The sequence below is a fragment of the Dasypus novemcinctus genome, chromosome 11 (genome assembly GCF_030445035.2).
Source record: "Dasypus novemcinctus isolate mDasNov1 chromosome 11, mDasNov1.1.hap2, whole genome shotgun sequence".
Taxonomy (NCBI): domain Eukaryota; kingdom Metazoa; phylum Chordata; class Mammalia; order Cingulata; family Dasypodidae; genus Dasypus; species Dasypus novemcinctus.
In genome coordinates this window covers 24,516,633-24,536,099 of record NC_080683.1, presented here as the reverse complement: position 1 = coordinate 24,536,099, position 19,467 = coordinate 24,516,633, and the positions used below count along the sequence as shown (strand labels likewise).

At 36.1% G+C, this 19,467-nt stretch overlaps 1 protein-coding gene across 1 annotated transcript in view; it reads left to right on the top strand.

The window, feature by feature from the left end:
• PKHD1 (PKHD1 ciliary IPT domain containing fibrocystin/polyductin) overlaps nucleotides 1-17,943 on the top strand; it is a 568,785-nt gene extending 550,842 nt beyond the window's left edge. Inside the window, exon 68 of the mRNA XM_058306868.2 lies at nucleotides 15,952-17,943. Coding sequence (XP_058162851.1) covers nucleotides 15,952-15,995 — 44 coding nt within the window. The 3' untranslated portion in view covers nucleotides 15,996-17,943. The remainder of the gene's footprint in view (nucleotides 1-15,951) is intronic.
• Nucleotides 17,944-19,467: the final 1,524 nt, after the last annotated feature.

Here is a 19,467-nt window from a genome sequence, read left to right as displayed (position 1 = left end):
TATCATCACTGCCTCTTGCCTCCATGACTTCTGATGAGAAATCAGTACTTTATCTTATTAGGCATCCTTTGTGTATGCTGAGTAGTTTTTCTCTTGCTGCTTTCAGAATTCTCTGTTTCTGGTATTTGATTTCTGATTAGTATGTGACTCAGAGTAGTTCTATTCAGATTTATTTGGATTAGAGTATGTTATGTTTCTTAGACACAGATATCTATGTCCTTCAATAAGTTGGGAAATTTTCTACCATTATTTCATCAAATATTTCTTCTGCTATTTTTCCCTTCTCTTCTACTTCTGGGATGTCCATGACATGTATGATTGCACATCTCTTGTCATCATTTAGTTCCCTGAGAATTTGTTCAATTTTCCCCCCATTCTTTTATTTATCTGTTCTTTCGTGTATTAGCTTTCAGAAGCCTTGTCTTCAAGCTCATTTATCCTTTCTTTTGCTTCTTTAAATCTGCTGTTATATGTCTGCAATGTGTTTTTAATTTCACTTATTGTGACTGTCATACCCACAAGGTTTGCAATTTTTCTATGTTTGTTTTCAAATTATTTTTTGTGCAAACCCAGTGTCTTCTTAATATCTAAATCTCTTTAGTTATCTCATTGAATTTATTAAGGACATTTGTTTGACCATCTGTGATTAATTGTCTCAACTCTTTTATGTCATCTGGAGGTTTAGCTTGTTCCTTTGACTAGGTCAAATCTTCCTCTTTCTTGGTATGGCTTGTAATTTTTTGTTGCTGTCTAGCATTTTATTTACTTTATGTTTTTATTCTGGGCTCATGTTCTTGCTTATGTCTAGAGCTCTCTATTTGACACTTTTTTCAACTTCTTTTTGAAGTTTATAATAGCTTGTGTTTAGCTAATCTGAATTTTTTCAGCTTTTTTCCTGTTTCTTGCCCTTTCCACCTTGTTAGAGGCAGAGCAAGAGCTGAGGGTAAGCTGGTACTTTAAGCCATGGAGACTGAAGCTGCCTACATTGCCCCAGCAACAGATGAAATTTCTCAACTTTTCTCTCCTGCTAGTGTTGGAGATGGAGCCACAACCATGCCCAGTAATCCAAGCCATGCAATAAAAGGCTGTCTGTAGTTGCCTGAAGAGACTGATGAAGCTCCATGCACCTTCCTCCCTTGCCTAGTGTAGGAACAGAGCTGCATGTGTGGGCAGTAAACTAAGTTTTGTAGGTCAAAACTGACCGCAGTTGTCCAGATAGACTGACGCAACAGTCCCCCTCCTCCCTTGTTAGGAGTAGGGTTGGAACCACAGTTGTGACCCAGAATCTTGTCTTTATGGGCTGAAGGTGCCTGCAGTTGCCTGGAAAGACTGGGGAGGCACTGTCCTCCTCTTAGGCTATCCAGGAGAATGGTTATAGCCACAGAGGTGCCCAATAATACAGTCAGTGCAGGCTGAAAGCAACTACAGTTGCCCAGACAGGCTAAGGAAGCACTATTCCTTCTCCTGCTTTGTCAGGGGTGGGAGTGGAGCCACAGGTGTGCCTAACAATCTTGTTCAAGTGGGCCAAAAGTGCCTGCAGTTGCTTGGAGAGCCTGGGGAGACAATGCTCCCCTTCTGTCCTATTGAGGACAGGTTTGTAGCCACATGGGTGCCCAAAATCAAGTCTGTGCAGGCTGAAAGTGACTGCAGCTGCCCAGAGATGCTGGTGCAGGTCCCCCCAGCTTCCTACCTTTTGGAGGTGGTGCTGGAGCCCAGGCTAGGGCAGCAATCTGGCCTGGGTGGGAAGAAGCTGGTCCTCACTAGCACTGTGAATTTTCAATCAGCCCTGCTTCTCTTCATGCCAGAGTTAAAATGGATGTTACCAACCTCTTTCTGACTTGGACAGATTCAAACTTTAGATGTACTTGGGATTGGACTTTAGCCAGCCAAATTTACTAATCAGTAGCTGAAGTCAGTGCTTGACTGTCTCTTCCTCCCCCATTTTTGTAAAATGGAACTTCCAACTCTAGCCAGGGGATAGCTCTTGAGGCATCTTGATTCATCTACTCATGAATCTTTACTCCAGATGGGCAGTTTCCTCTTTCCATTTTTCCCAAGGATGTTGCAGGATCCTCTTCTGGTCTCCTGGGTCTCCCAAACAGGTTGTTAAAGTCACTCTGGGTGATTACTACCTGCACTGTAGGATGAGCTGACTCTTGGAGCTCCTACTCTGCTGCCATTTTGCTCCTCCTCCTACATTTGTTATTTTTAGGCCTGGAATAGGTTACTGAAAAAGACTGGACATTTCCTTGCTTAGAACAATCAAAGAAAAGGGTAGATTCTGCCCATCAAGCTGGTTTGTTATAAGTCAGAAGATTCATTTACTCACAATTGCAGACCTTCCTAGAATTTCCTGAGATTCAAAGACTTGATTGTCTTTACCTCATTTCTTATTTCAGTATCAAAATGACCTTATTTACTATATCACCATATCATTTATTTCAAATTTAGTGACTGGAATAAAAGGAAAGAAAGTAAATTCCCTTTTGAAAAATGTGGGAAAGACTCACTATTCTCTTCATTATATTGATGAAGAAACAGCATCAGTTGTCATAATTCTTATGATGACAGAGTAGCAAAGCTGGAAATTTGTTTGGACTGTATCTGATTATTTTTATTTATATTTCCTCAGTTTAGTAGTTGTTGTGGATTGAATTGTGTTCCCCAAGAAGATATTTTCAAGCCCTAATCCTAGGTGCTATGAAGGTGACCCCATCTCGAAATAGGATCTTTAAAGATATTACTAAAGATGAGGCCAAACTGGATTAAGGTGGGTCTTTAATCCAGTAACTGGTGTCCTTATAAGCAGAGGGAATTTGGACACTGTCAGTAAGAGAAAGACAGCCACGTGATGGTGACAGAGATTGAGTTATGCTGCCCCAAACCAAGGAATGCCATGGATTGCTGGCCACCCACTAAAACCCTTTAGAAGGAAGCATGGCCTGCTAGCACCTTGACTTAGAACTTAGTGACCAAGACAATGGTACATCTATACTTATTTAAATAAAATGGCTTTTTTTCTATAAAGTTATTCAAGATATAACATTAGGCTAAAAACAAACCAAGTTGTAAATCAATATATATAGTCTAAGTCCATATATAATTAGGTTTTATATAGAAAAGTTATGGAGAGATAGGTCAGACATTTTTGTAAACTATGACTACCTCTAAATAATAGGTTAGGAGATAATGGTTGCTTTTCAGTTCAAATCATATATCCTTGGCAGAGTGGATGTAGCTCAATGGTTAAAATCCTGCTTCACACATACAAAGACCTGGGTTCAATTCCCAGTGCCTAAAACAAAAAACAAAAAGCATTCAGTGGTTAAATTATATATCTTTCTTTCTGTAGTTCAATATTTTTATAAATATATGTTACTATTAAAATAAATTTTAAAAGAATTTCTCCAAGTTATGATTGATCAGAGGTTGGAAATCTCTATAGACTACAGAAGGTATAGGAAATGCCTATAGGAAATGCTCTTAGTTTTTGTAGAACTTGCAGGACTAAGATGGAGAAGAAAAAGAGTTCAATAGTGGAAAACAAATGGGAAGAGAGATCAAGGAAGAGTGAAAGAAAATGAAAGAGAAGTCTATAATGAGGAAAGGAATGTTCTACAGTATATAGTGGTTAGAGTGTGGCCAAATCTGCTTACTCAGCAAAGGATCCCTGAAATGTCATACAGGACAAACTACCTGTGTGAAGAGCTTATAAGGAACCTTGTGTAAGGCTATGGACTCAGTAGCTCTCCATAAGATTCATATGTAGAAGATCATATACAATTCATATGATCTCAGTCACCTGGTATTACACCATTGATTATGTTAAGTGGGAAAAGGGATATTGCAGATGTAATTATGATTACTAATCAGTTGACCTTAAGATTGGGAAAATATCTGGGTGAGCCTAACCTAATCATTTGAGCCCTTTAAAAGAAGAGAGTTTTCTTTGGTAGGTAGCAGAAGAGGAAGTAAGAGATATCCCAAGTGTGGAGATTCTATGTCCCATTGCTGCTTTGATGAGGGCGGCCACCTGGCAAGAGATGCAGGTGGCCTCTCAGAACTGCGAGTGTCCCAGCTATAGGCAGCAAGGATACAGGGATATCAGTCCTACAGCCATAAGGAAATGATTTCTTCCAACAGCCTGAAAGAGCTTAGAAACTGATGCTTCCAGAGCCTCCAAATAAAACCCAGTCCAGCCAACACTGTGATGCTACCTTGTGAGAATATGAGCAGAGAATCCAATTGAGTCTGCCCTGTATTCTGACCTACAGAACTGTGAGCTAATAACTAGGTGCCTTTTTAAGCCACTCAGTTTGTGGTAATTTGTTATGCAGCAATGGAAAAACAATACAGACACTCTGGTTTCACTGAAAAAAGGGAAGCTCAGTCCTCGTCTCTTGCCTTTGCTACTGTCTTTTGGATGTCTCCTCTTCTTTTTTGCAGCAGACTTGAAAACTCTCTGAGGCTGAATTCATTCAATCCCCAGATTCCTCTCCAATGGTATGACTGGCCACTGTGGGGCAGCTGGACCATGTCCATTCCAGGTGTCTTGCCTAGGGTTTTCCATTGGCATATCTCCTTCTCCCAGTATGGAGGTGTCCAGTTATCAGATCCTTCAGCCAACATGGGTTTGTTTCCATCACTGAAACTACAAGAGGGAAACCAACCAGATTGTTTTCTCTTCTCTCTCTCCCTTCTGCCTTCTCATTACCCAGCCTGTCTTCTCAACTAGGTTCTGACAGAAGTTATTTGCCGCATTCCCATCATTTCCATGAGTGACAGGAGACTGGTGTTAACTGAGAAAATGAAATGTAAATTTTATTAAACACTCCTTCTCATCTCTGTGTATCAATCCAGATTCCAACTGAACATAGCAAATCAAATCCTGTCTATGCCAGGCCTCAGGGCACATGGAAAATCATTTCTCCTTAATACCATTCCCTTTGAGTAAAATATTCATCTGTTTGGTAAATGAAAATTTTAAATGCAAACCCTATTTTAATCCCAATGAAAAGTATATCTTCAAAATGAACATTTGAAGGACGGAGCAGAAAAGAGAAGAGGGAGGATTTGGGGGCAAAGGAAAGGAGTAGGGAATGGGAAAAAGGAATTTAATTTAGCTGTGTCATGTGCTGTCTTGTCTGGTGGCTGTGCAGGGATGCACATCCACTGTATAAATGGCAACATTCTTTGAAAGCTTGCACCATCAGGACATTTATCTACATGCCACCCTGTCTCAGAGAAAATAAAGATCTTAAATCTGATACACTGCCTTGAAATAGCATTAGAAATATAGATGCTTCACTCTGGATTTGAATAGCTGCACAATTGCTGGCTTGTCTGGTGTTTTGACAGGTGGTGTCTGATTGGGCTTAGAGAAAATGTTAATTCAGAGCCTTAAAAATGTGATTAACTTAAAAAAAACTTAAAAGGCACATTTTGATTGCACATTGAAGTAAAAATAAAACAAATTAAAAATTTAGCCAATATGTAAGTTGAATTAGAATTTCAAATAACATTATGGCTTAAAATACTTTCTTTTTTAAAAATGTAGTTTACAAACTCACTTTTTCAATTCCACATTCCAACTTCATCAATTTGAGTTACAATTGTAAATACTACTCTGTGTTTAAAAATCATTTATTTAAACTTTTAAAAATTTGCTTCCTTTAAGTGGGTAAAAACATTTGTTAAAATTTTTACTATATTACACATATATACAACATAAAATTTCCCATTTTAACCACTTTCAAGTAGTGTACAATTCCATGGTATTAATTGCACTCATAATATTGTGCTAACATCACTGCTATCCATCCCTAAAACCTTTTCATCACACTGAGCAGCACTCTGTACCCATTAACCAATAAGTCCCCGTTCTCCCTACCCTACTCTTGCCCCTGGTAGCTTGTACTTTCTGTCTCTGTAAATTTGTATTTGGTAGGTATTTCGTATAAGTGGGGCCACACAATATTTTTGTGTGTATCTGGCTTATTTGACTAAAGTTAATGTGTTCCAGTTTCATATGTGTTGTAGCATGTATCAGAACTTCATTCCTTTTTGTGGCTTAGTAATATTCCATTGTAGATATACACCACATTTTGTTTATCGATATATCTGTTGATGGGGACTTGAGGTGCTTCTACTTTTTGAGTATTGTGAATAATGATGCTATGAAAAACAGTGAATGAATATTTATTAGTGCGATGGTTTGAAGCTGTATGTAGCCCAGAAACATGTTCTTAAAGCTAATCTGTTCCTGTGGGTGTAAATCTATTGCAAGACCTTTTGATGAGGTTACTTCAATTAAGGCATTGCTGAGGGAGGATTTTTTTTTCTCTCTCTCTCTTTATTTTATTTTATTTTTTAAAATTACATTCAAAAAATATAAGAGGTCCCCATATACCCCCACTCCCCTCACCCCACTCCTCCCACATCAACAACCTCTTTCATCATCGTGGGACATTCACTGCATTTGGTGAATACATTTTGGAGCACTGCTGCACCACATGGATAGTGGTTTACATTGTAGTTTACACTCTCCCCCAGTCCACCCAGTGGGTCATGGCAGGACATACAATGTCCAGCATTTGTCCCTGCAGTGCCACCCAGGACAACTCCAAGTGTTAAAAATGTCCCCATATCATTGGACAGCAGCCGATCTTAGGGAAAAAACATCATCTTAATGATGCCTTGATTTGGGCAGTCTCACAGCCTCAACTATAAGTTAATAAATTCCCATTGTTTAAAGCCAACCCATTTCATGGTATCTGCTTTAAGCAGTCCAGCAAACTAAAACAGTTAGTTTATGTATATACCTAGAGGTGGAATTGCCTAGTCATATGGTAATTCTGTTTAACTCTCCGAGGAACTATCACTGTTTTCCATAATGACTGTACCATTTTACATTCCAAACAGCAATATTCAAGGGTTCCTATTTTTCCACATCTTTGCTTACTTTTCTTTTTTTAAAAAATATAATCAACTTAATGGATGTGAATTGGTGTCTCATTGTGGTTTTGATTTGCCTTTCCTTGATGACTAATAATTTTGAACATCTTTTCATGTCATTAATGGCCTTTTTTTTTTAAGAAATATCTGTTCAAATCTTTTGGCACAAGTAAAACCATTTTTTGAAATGACATCTTATCAGGGATGTATCTGTATTTGGACTTTCCATTCCAATTTGCCTGGTGCAGAGGTGTTTTCTGGGATTTGGGATTTTCCGTGCTAAACCCAGGAAACCCCAAAAGTCCCAGGCAAACCAGGATGAGTTTGGTCAACCTAAATATATCACCATTATAAATAATATAAAATAATAATTCCCTACATATTAATAAATTGTTAGTATTCTGAACTATAAATATTGGTAAAGGATGTTAAGTTAAATGATTTTATAGTGTCCCTGAAAGGGAGGTCCTTGATTTGGTCAAACCTGGCAGGCACAGTTTAGAATTCCAAAGGTATGAGGGCACAACTCAAGAATTACTGTTGATATCTGAGAAAATGACATTCTTATCCTTCTATTTTCCTTGACTTATGGTTTATATATATATATATATATATATATATATATATTCCAGTTGTGGTTATAAACAATAAGGGCATGGGAAATTCTGTTTTACTTTTCAGATACTGATAAATTGCTGGAAGAACACAATTGATAACTGATAAGCAATTAGGTGTGGTTAAAAGATAGAACCCAGTTTAAATGCCTTCTTCATGTAAAGTCCAAGAAAGTAAACCAAGTATTATATTAAATACTGCATTCATTTCCTGAAAAGAGCGGTATCATTTCTCATCTAACAGAGGTGTGGCCTCTGAGATCGAGGATATCCTATTTAGAATTGAAAGGTAAAGCCATGCTAAAAACAAAAAGTAAATCCATGCTTCCTTTGGGCACAAGGGCAGAGTTTATTTTGTCCCTAAATCTCAGTTGCTCAGACCATCTTACCCCAGACGTGTCTCGATCTGTGGACCTATCGTTTCCACATTCTTCCTTGTTAAACTTACCTATACATTGATGTTCTTCTTCCAGAATTTCTGGGTAGTTTCATAGAATAATTCACAATGAGTTTGTAATATTAAATACAGCACACCTCCCAGAGGTAGGGCCATTTTAACAGATTTCTCACCCCATAACCCAACAAATTTATATATAAAGATGGAATTCCAATTACTGAAGAAGACTATTTTAGAAGCATCTCAAATAATGTATTAGCATCCTATTATTGCTGTCAGAAATTACCATACACTTAGTAACTTAAAACAATGCAAATTTATTCTCTTATAATTCTGGAGTTCAGGACTCAGAAATCAGTGTCGGCAGGGCTGCATTTCTTCTGGAGATTCTAGGGGAGAATCTGTTTCCTTGCCCTTTTCAGCTTCTAATGACTACTTATATTCCATGGTGAATGGTTTCTTTTTCTGTCTTCAAAACACATCATTCTAATCTCTGCTTTCCTCCTACTTTTTACTTCTGTTGCCACATCATCCACTGTATCTGTCATCTCCTACCTCCCTTTAGTAAGGACCCTTGTGATTATATTTAGTGCCCACCTGGATAATCCTGATAATCTCTCCAGTCCAAGAGCATTAACTTAATCATACCAGTATGGCCCTTTTGCAATGTAAAGTAATGTATTCTCAGATCTCAGGAATTAGGATGTGGATATATACTGGGGAACCATTACTTAACATATCATAAGTAGTATCCTCTCTGACCGTCTATGTCCATGAGTGAGGTTGGTTCTGTAGGAAAGAAAACCTATGTTAATGACAACCCCTGGCCATGTATTCAGCCAAGAGTGTTACTTGGGAATTGAGGTAGGAGTTCTCTCCTGTGGTAATCCACCACCACAATGCCCTGTGGTCCCTGTTGTGGACAGAATGGAGCAGGCATAGGGTAGAGTGCTCCTGTCTGCCCCTGTTTAATGGCCCCTTTCAGTGCTGCAGGGATGGAGGTGTGGTGGCTTAAGGAATGGCATCACAAACACAAAAGTAAAAAGTCGCTGGACCTATTGGATCTCAAGGCAAAGTGGTATTTTTTTAAGCTTGAGAAATACAAGAGAAAATATTTGTCTCCTTCCTTATATATACAACTTTTCTTACTTCATCTTGTACAAATCATGACCTATTTACATCCTTTGGGGCCCAGACCATGTCTGCCTCTGGTTTATCATGCCACTCTGAGCTTTCCATTGCCTGAAATGTATTATCTCTCTTTCCTTATTTACAAGGCCATGTCTTGGTGATGAGGGATAGTTGACATTATAGAATTTGTCTTTACCCAATTAGACTCTAAGCTTATTGATACAAGGGTCTCCTGTATCATTGAGTTCTCCACTCTTCTCCTAATACAATGGCTTAGTAAATAATGGGTCTGAATATTTGAAGAATGAAACAGGAAAAATTGTTTTCCTACCTCAGACTTCAGGCAATATTTATGCCTTTGAAATATTTGTAAGTAAAAATTTGCAAATATTTATAATTGTCCTAGCCAATGAGAGGGAGAGTAGATGCTCAGTAAATATCTGTTGATTCAGTGACACTTTAAGTTCAATAGAAGGAAGATACTTCTGGGTTCACTTTAATGGCACTTGCTAAGTTTATATTTATTTTTCCAGGATATGCTATGTCAAAATGGTTGGGGTTTTAAGTGTCAAACAAGTTTAGAATGGTACTTCCAATTAAAGTTTACTCTTCTCAATCTCTACCTACAATTTGAAAACAAGTACTTTATGTATATACCATATATAAATACTGTTTTAAAACCTGAAGTTTACGTAAATAGTTTACAAACAATTGGTAGAGATACAATGGCTTAAAGTCAACAAAGTATCTATTTCATAATCACACCAGTGACAGTTTGAGATTATTTATGAATCCCAAAAAGAGAAAGATTATGTTTGTAACTAATCTATTCCTCCAGGCATGATACCCTTTGATTATATTGGATTCAGTTGAGGGGTCCTTGATTAAATTACCTGTTAAGATTAGGGCTTTGATTCAACCACATCCACAAGGTATGATGGACAGTCACTCAAGAAGACACACTGGAAGAGAAAGCTCTATCATTTTTGATCCTGGGGCCCAGGGGAGAGATGAGGCACTCACCTGGTGGTTTGCAGCTGACCTTGTGAAGAGAACAGAAGAACTGAGACTGATAAAGAAAAAGTCTGGAAAGAAATGAGTCCTATGCCAGCCTGCAGCTGAGAGAGAAGAAACCCAGAGGGGAAGGCTGAACCCATGCAAAGACCAGAGACCATCTTGCTTCAACACCTGCCAACCGACTTTAGTGAGAAAGCAACCTTGAGTTGGACTCTTCAGGGCCTTGCAACTGTAAGTTTTTACCCCAGATAAATATCCTTTGTAAATGCAAACAGATTTCTGGTACTTTCCATCAGCACTCCTCTGGCTGACTAATATAGCACCCTTTTAGATTTTTAATTTAATGTTACCTTGATGCTCTCTCTATTGAATAAAACTATTTGTAATATCTAAAACAAAGGTTACTATACTTCATATTCTAAAGCCTTGTAAATCTGTTTAGGAAAAAGGTGACTGTCTTAGTTCCCTTGGTTGCTCGAGCAAATACCATGAAATTTGTCAGGTTAAACAATGGGAATTTATTAGCTGATGGTTTTGAGGCCAGAAAAATGTCCAAACCAAGGTGTCATCAGGGCGATGCTTTCTCCCCAGTGACAGTGGTGCTCTGGAGCTGGCTGCTGGTGATTCTTGGCCCTGAGCTCTTCCATCACCTGCAGTGCACATGGTGGACCCTCCTGGCCTTGCCATTCTCTTCCAGGTTCTGTTGAATTTCAGCTTCTGGCTGCTCTCTGCAGCTTTCCTTCTCTCTGTCTGAATTTTATTCTGACTATAAAGGCTTCCAGTAATAGAATTAAGACGCATCCTGAACAGGGTCACACCTTAACTGAAGAAACTTCATCAAGAGGTCCTACTTACAATGGGTTCAGAACCACAGGAACGGACAAAATTAAAACATGTTTTTCTCAGGTACATACAGCTTCAAACCACCACCGTAACCATGCTGCCCCCACCCCCAATAAAAGGGTAAATAGACTTCTTACAAGAGAAAAAAAAAGAAATAGAAATAAACATATAAAATGGTTAAAATGGTTAATTTCTATGGCGATGACATAAATCAAATTGAAACAAGGAGATGCCATGTTTTACCTATGCAATTAACATATATTTAGAAAAATGATAATATTCAGTATATGAGAGTACTCTTTATACTGACAAAGTACAGCATAATGAGCATTCCTATATAATTGTTGGTGTGGTTATCAGTTGGTATGAAATTTATAGAGGGTAATTTGACCATTATCAAAAGACTTTAAAATATATATGTATTTGTCTAAGTGATCCAAAACTAATTTTTTCTAAATAATTTATCATAGTTTTCCTGGAAAATATGCAGACAAAATATAAAGTGCACACATATGCTCAAAACAACAACAAAACATCCAAAATGAACAAAAAGAGAAATAATTAAATCTAGATCAGAACATCCAGTCAATCAAAGCTATTGAGTCATTAAAAACTGTGCTTTTAGAGAGTAATAGCATGAGAATGTGTGCTATGATGTCGATCTTTGACCATGAGGTGCAGCCGCGCTCAGAGATGTATTCACCAAGTGCAATGAATGTCTCATGATGATTGAGGAGGTTGTTGTTCTGGGGGGAGGAGTGGGGTGAAGGGGATGGGCGGTATATGGGGACCTCATATTTTTTGAATGTAACATTAAAAAAATACATATATATATAAATAAAAAATTAAAAAAATACTTGCTTTTTAATATTAAGTGAAAAAAATATATATTATGGAAATAGAGTACAATCTCCTGGAAGTTTATGTGTGTATGTGTGCCTACACACCCATATTTATTTATGTGTATATTTGTGTTAGGAGTTAGCTCTGAAAGATGATTTTATTTGTTTCTCAAGGGAATTCTTTTTAAAAGAGGAGTAGAAAGACTAGCCTCTGCACTGACAAAAATGTCTCCCAGATACTAACCTTGGAAATGCCCACCTGTGCAAAATCACTGTATACTGACATGCTTCCCTTGAACACAGTCTGCTGCCTCCAGAAGACCTGGGGAACGTGCCAAACCTTGGAGAGGTCATGGAAGCCAGGGCCCTTGACAAGGCTCTCTTCTTTCCTACTTTTCCCCTCTTAGCCTTTATCACCTTGGTCCAAAGTTAAGATAAACATGGTCTGCACTCATTGCAGTCCAACAGAAGGATTTTCTACTCAACCCATATAAGGAAACATTATTCTAACGTCCCATCTCCCTAAAATTGTTTGTCTAAAAAGTGCTAGAAAAAGTGCATTAACATGCAGCTGGCAGAGAGTGGAAGTGGTAGTACACATGACCATTGACTAGACACAATACTAGTGATGATGCTGGGAAGGCTTCCTGGCTTTGGGTGCCTGAAGGCACTGGTGATCCCCTGCTTATCCTATCTGTCAGTCTATTTGATCTCCAAATGAATTGCTTTTGATAACAGCTATATAAATGCAGAACTGATCCGGTGGGCCTTCTTAAATGAGACTCCTCTCTTTCATCTCCCAGTCATTTAAAAAAGCAGATAGACTTGTTAGAGGTTTTAATGCAATGATTTATGTTTTATCTTGCCCTGGTTTGAGGCAGCATTTATTTAGCACTAAATTCCTCCCAAGCTTCTATGTGAGGGGAGAAACGTTTGAACACACAACATTTAGAGTTGCTCTTTTTAAAAATAAATTCACTAATATAAGCTGTTCTGCCTTATTATGGCTAGAAAAGGCTATAAACTTTATTATAAGGGAGGAAGAAGAAAAAGGAAAAAGTCACTATACAAAACACATTCAGTATCACATCCTTGGCAAAGTTATCAGGAACCATTGGGGAATAACATCTTAATAGGATCATAATAAATCCTTTGAAACAAATCTTTAAGTTTCCCCCCCCCCCCAATGACAATGAGATAAAGAAATCTCAATTGATTTCACATAGTAAGACAAGTTTTCTTATGATTTTTAATGTTGTTTACATTATCTAAAAGAGAAAATTCTGTGGGCATTTAAATGATTTCTGCCTTATATCTTTCTCTCCCTCCACCTCACTTTCCAACTCTCTTTCCACTCCCACCCCTTTCCCACCATATGAATGAAAAAAGCTATCTTATTAAAGAGAGTGGAACACTAGTCATATTACGTGAATCTTTTGTAAGAAGCTTTGATCATTTACCTTTGATATGCTATAACTGAGCATATTTAAAGGGACAAACTTAAGGGGGAAAGACACAATCAGTCGCAACTAGAGAATGAAAGGGAATTTGATTTCCCTTTCATTAAAGGAATCACTCACTCCATGAAATAATTGCGATAGTGAGACGCACGCTGTAAATTGTATACACGTGTATAAATCAAACTTGCTAAATGAATTGGGGCAACCTGTTATTTTAAATTTCGATTTTTCAAATAAAATAAATTATGGTTTTCAAATAAAAAAAATAATCAGCCTTAATCTGACATTTTCATTTATTGGGCATGGTTGAAATGAGATTGCTCTCGTGAAATAACATGCCAGTTTATTACAATGATGGTATTGCCAGACTACCTCCAATGATACCTTCTTTAAGTGATATAGAATAAAGTAGAGAAAAGGAACTCGTATGGTTTGAAATATTTTTGACTTCTCTATCTCTGGGGATAAAATTCACCTTTTGAAAGGTGAGAGATTTCATAATTCCAAATTGTCACAGCTACCTGGAGATGGGCTAGCACGATTTTCTTCTATATTGCAGAACACGTATTTTTATCCTATATAGGACTTTTCCTCTGTAATTTTCTTTGGAGTAAGAAGAAAAAAAAAACCTTTTAAATGCTTGAACATTTGGTTAAAGCAGTTTATATTGTAGTACCAGCACTGAATGCAACAGGTTACAGTTGCTTATGACAATCAGATTATTCCTATAATTTTTTTTTACTACTCTTTCTAAACTGATCTACTATGAAAATCAAACCCATTTAATAGATAATATAATTAATCCCATGTTGTATAATGTAAGGCATTTTATTGCTTAAATTTTTGCCAGCATTGTTTCTATTTTTTATTCTCGAGGATTCTAAAGCTCAGAAATGTAAAGTGATTGGCCTAAAATTGGATATTTTAGAAATAGTCTGAGTTTTGAATAAAGTTGGATATTAGCTTTAAGACCATGAACCTCCCAAGACATCAATGTTTTGGTTCTAGGACAATGAAATCATTCTCTGTGAATTCCCCTGCAGTGGATGGCATGCTGATGAACCATTTTGTTCCACAATAGAAAGTCAGGTCACGGGTATTCTCATGGCTTGCCCAAGGCTGTGGAATCTTGGGCCTCTTAAACTCTCACTCTCTTCTTATGATTTGTGTGCTCAATTCCCACAAGATCCAAAATTTATTTCTGGAAGAAAATGTCATGAATTTTATTATCCAAATTGATATGCATTAGGGACAAGATCATACCTCAACTAAAATATATTTTGCTCTTTCTTGAAACTCTACCAACTTCCTCACTCTATTACTTAATAAATATATACCATCTATTTGTGTAGCTGCATGTTTTCTCTATTTTTACTGTTTTATCTAAGTAAATTTTCCTCTTTTCATTCTGGAAAATTTTGAGGACATAGTGTCTCAGTTTTCCTTCATAGATTCAAAGATTAACGGGCTTATAGAAATGAAAAATACTTAAGAATCTTCCTGGTATAATGTATTTGTTTCACAGATAAGGAATAAAAAAGTAATGAAACACTCATGACTCCACAGAGAGGCAAATAGAGACCTTTAGCATTCTTGATTGGTGAACTTTCTCCTCATCCACTCACACAACCTTTGTGGTGGCTATCAAAAACCATCAGACCACTCCTAAAATTTTAAATGAAGTTCAAACATAAAGCAACTTCTCCCCCTACCTATGTTCTTCAATTTTTTCTTTGTGCTTAACTTAACACATAACAGCTCAGTGGTTAGAGAAGATTTCATGTTTAAGCTTGGGTTTCAAATCTTCACCACTTACCAGCTCTGGAAACTTGGGCAAGTTGCTTAACTTCTCTATGCCCTACTTTTCTCTCCTGGAAACTAGAGGATATACTAGTAGCAACTATCACACTGGAGTGTTATGACTTGAAATTAGTTATTCTATGTGAAAAAATCAGAATGTGCCTAAAGCATGGTAAGATTAAATAAGTGGTGCCATTATCAATATTGTAACCAATAAATGGAACATAGGACATAACACTAACCCAAAAGTAGCTCATGTTTGTCTCTCACCACCCTTTTCAACTTTATGGACTGGGAAATGATTCTCTCTGCCAGTAGATAAAAATTCAGCAGGCCACATAATTTTTCTTTCCTTCCATGCATATTAGATTGTTCTATAGTCATGTTCTGATACAAAAACACAGATGTTTCAGAAATTCAAGGCACCCTATCCAAGGTACAGTCAACACTTGAACTTCATTCAAAAGTAAGACTCCATCTCAACCCCAGCTAACCAGCATTGGTGGACAGCCTAGCTCAAAGAAAGTGAATATATTTGGCTTCTGCTTCCTTCCTCTGCTTATCCCTTCCTCCTGGGGGGATAAGCTGCTGGCACCAAAGTGGTACTGGAAAGAAAGGACGGGAACTTAATTATTTTTCAGGTAAGCGGTATTATTGAATGTTAACATTCACTCTTTTTAGAAATATATAGATATTAAGAGTGCAAGCACTTGAGTGAGACAGTTCCACTGCCCCCCCAACATGGTTCCCTTGTCTGTTTGCTCACTGTTGTTTTTGCTTCATTATTTGCGCTAGTTGTCTGCTCATTGTTTTTTGTTTTTTCTCATTGTCTGCTTGTTGTCTATTCATTGTCTGCTAATTGCCCATTCATTATCTGTTTGTTTTTTCTTTAGGAGGCTCCAGGAACTCAACCCAGGACCACATAAAGAAAAACTGAAATTTTAGAACTGAAAAATACAATACCACAAATAAAGACTCACTAAATGCACTGAATGACAGAATGAAGAGGCAGAGGAAAGAGTTAGTGAACTTGAAAAAAAGATCAATAGAAATCATCCAATCTGAAAAACAGAGAGAAAGAAGAAAAAATGAACAAGACCTAGGGTCCAATGGTACAAAAACAAAATATCTAAAATTCATGGCATTAGACTCCTATAAGGAGAGGCGAAAGAGTGCATTTCTGGAAAAAAAAAAAAAAAAAAAGGATTGAAAAAAAATAAGCAGTAAAACCTACCCAAATTGGCAAAAGACATAATCCTAGATAATCAAGAGCTAAATGAAACCCAAACTGGATAAATTCAAAGAAATCCACACTGAGACACGCCATACTTAAATTGCTGAAAATTGAAGCATAAGGAAAAATCTTGAAAGCAGCCAGAGAACAATGATACATTGTCTATAGGACAAATGACTCAAATGACTTTGAATTTCTTATCAGAAACCATGGTGGCCAGAAGGAAATGACACATTTTCAAGGGAAAAAAAGAAAAGGACTGTCAATTCAGAATTATATATCCAGTGAAAATATCCTTCAGGAATAAAGGTGAAATGAAGGCATTTTCACACTATAGGAAACTAAACAATTCTAAAAGAATTACTAAAGAAAGGTTTTCAGACATAGGGAAATGATAGCAGAAAGAAACTAAGAATATCTGCACGAAGGTAGAGAAACAGAAATGGGAAATATCTGAGTAAAAGTAATAGATTATTATTCTCCTTTTTGAGTTCTTTAAGCATGTTTGATGGTGGAAAGCAAAAATTATAATGTTATCTGTTGGAGTTTCCAGTGAATGTACATTTACTATATAAAGCAAATCTAGCATTAGAGAGATTAAATGAACCTACGTAATGGTAAGGTTTCTAAATTCCAGTTGAAATAGTAAAAAGTTGATTCTACAAATACAACAAATTTTGTAAACCCTAGAGAAACCACTAAAAAAGTTATAGTCAAGGTAACAATAGATAACTGAAAACTGTTCAAATAATACAAAAGAAGGAGGGAAAGGAGAAATTAATGAAAAAATCTGAGAAACAAATAGAAAACAAAATAAAAGTTTAGGCCTATATCCAAGCATATCTGTTGTTACATTAAATGTATGTGGTCTAAACATGCAAAGTATGACTTCTGATTATAAAGGAATTAAATTAAAAATCAATAATAGAAAGATTTGTTGAAAATCTCCTGCTGAAACAATCCTGTTCACAATCTCTAAACACTTGAACATTAAACAACATACTTTTAAATAATCCAGGGCCAAAGAGGAATTATCAAAGAAGATTAGAAAAGATTTAAACTGAATGAAAATGAAATTAAAACTCATCAGATTTTTTGAGATGCAACAAAAGTAGTACTTAAAGGGAAATTTATAGCAATAAGTGATTGTATTAGAAAAGTAAAAGGTCTCAAATCAGTAATCTAAGCCTCCATCTTAAGAAATTAGCAAAAGAAGAAGAAAATGAACCCAAATAAAATAGAAAGAAGGAAATAAAGAAAAGAGCAGAGGGCAATGAATTTAAAAACAAAAATCAATAGAGAAAATCAGTGAAAGCAAAAGTTGATTTTTTGAAAGGATAAATAAAATGGGCAAACCACTAACAAGATGGACAAATAAAAATGTGAGAATACCCAAAATATAAATATCAGGATTGAATAAGGGATAGCACCACAGACCCATTTTATCATATTGTACTGTATCATATCATATCATTAAAATATAAAGGATAATAAGAGAATACTTTAAATTCAAAGCTCATGCACAAATTACTCCAAAACCACAGACTAATGGGCCAATTTCTCCAAAATCACAATCTATCAAAATTTACCTAAGATGAAATAGATAACCTGAATTGTACCATAATTATTAAAAATGAATTTATGTTTTAAATTCCTCTGAGGAAGAAATTGTCATACCCAAAAGGTTTCACTGGCAATTCTCTCAAACATGTAAGAAGATATAGCACTGATTCTAGACGATCTCTCGCAGAAAATATAATAGAAGGGATCACTTCCCACCTCATTTTATGGACCCTTATACTAAAACCACATGAGGATATTACAAGAAAATAACATTATAGACATTAACACTAATGCAGAAATTCTCAATAAAATATCAAGAAATCAAATCCAGCTATATACAAAAAGAGTATTACACCATGACCAAGTTGGGTTTGTTCTGGGAAAGCAAATATGGTTAAATGATCAAAAACCAATCAATATAATTCACCATATTCTAATATAAATAAGAGAAATCATATAATACAATTAACAGAGAAAAAGCATTTGACAAAATATGATATGTAATCATGATTTTAGAAAATCAGCAAATTAGGAATAAAAGGGAACTTCCTCAATCTGATAAAGGGCATCTGCAAACTACCTACAGGAAGCATATTTAGTGGTGAAAGACTGAATGCTTTTATCCCTAAGATTATGAACAAGACAAGGATGTCCATTCTTAAAAAAATAAAACTCTCCCTATTCATACATGACTTTCTATATAGTAAATCCCAAGAAATCTTCAAAAACTTTTTCCAGAAAAAATAAGTGAGTTTAGTAAGGTCACAGGATACAAGGTAGCACAAAAAATTCAACCATATTTCTACATACAAGCAAGGTACAATTTGAAAAAAATAAAGAGAACAATAATATTTATAATAGCTTCAAGAAAATGAAGTATTTAGATATAAATGTAACAGAGCCTGTGCAGAATCTGTATCTTGAGAACCTCAAAATATTGATGAAAGATATAAGAATGGACTTAAACAACAGAGAGGCATGCAATGCTCTTGGTTTAGAAGATTCATCAGAGTAAAATATTAATTTTCTCCAAATTAATCTACAGATTTATCACAATACCAGTAAAAACCAAAAGGATTTTGGGTAGATAGAGATAAGATGATTCTAAAATATACGTGGAAAGGCAAAGGAAATGAATAGCTAATAAAATTGTGAAAAAGAATAAAATTGAGGAAACAATACTAATGTAGAGAGGTAAATGCTAAGGTAATTAAGACAGTGTTGTATTGTCCACAGTGTGGATACATAGATCAATGGAACAAATTAGAGAATCCAGAAATAGACCCACAAAAAATATGGTCATTGCTTTTTGACAAGCATACAAAGACAACTCAATGGAGAAAGAATATACCTTTCAGTATATTATGTTTTGGGGCATTTACAACATTGAAAAAAAAATAACCTTGTCCTACACCACATTTCATGCAAAACTTAATTGAAAATGGATCATATACCTAAATGTAAAATGTAAAACTATAATGATTTTAGGAGAAAAGTAAGTGAAAATTGTTGTGACCTGAATAGAGAAAAATTGCTCAGACATGACACCAAAAGCACAAAGAAAAAAGAATATAATGGTACATTGGACTTCATCAAATTTAAAATGTTTTTT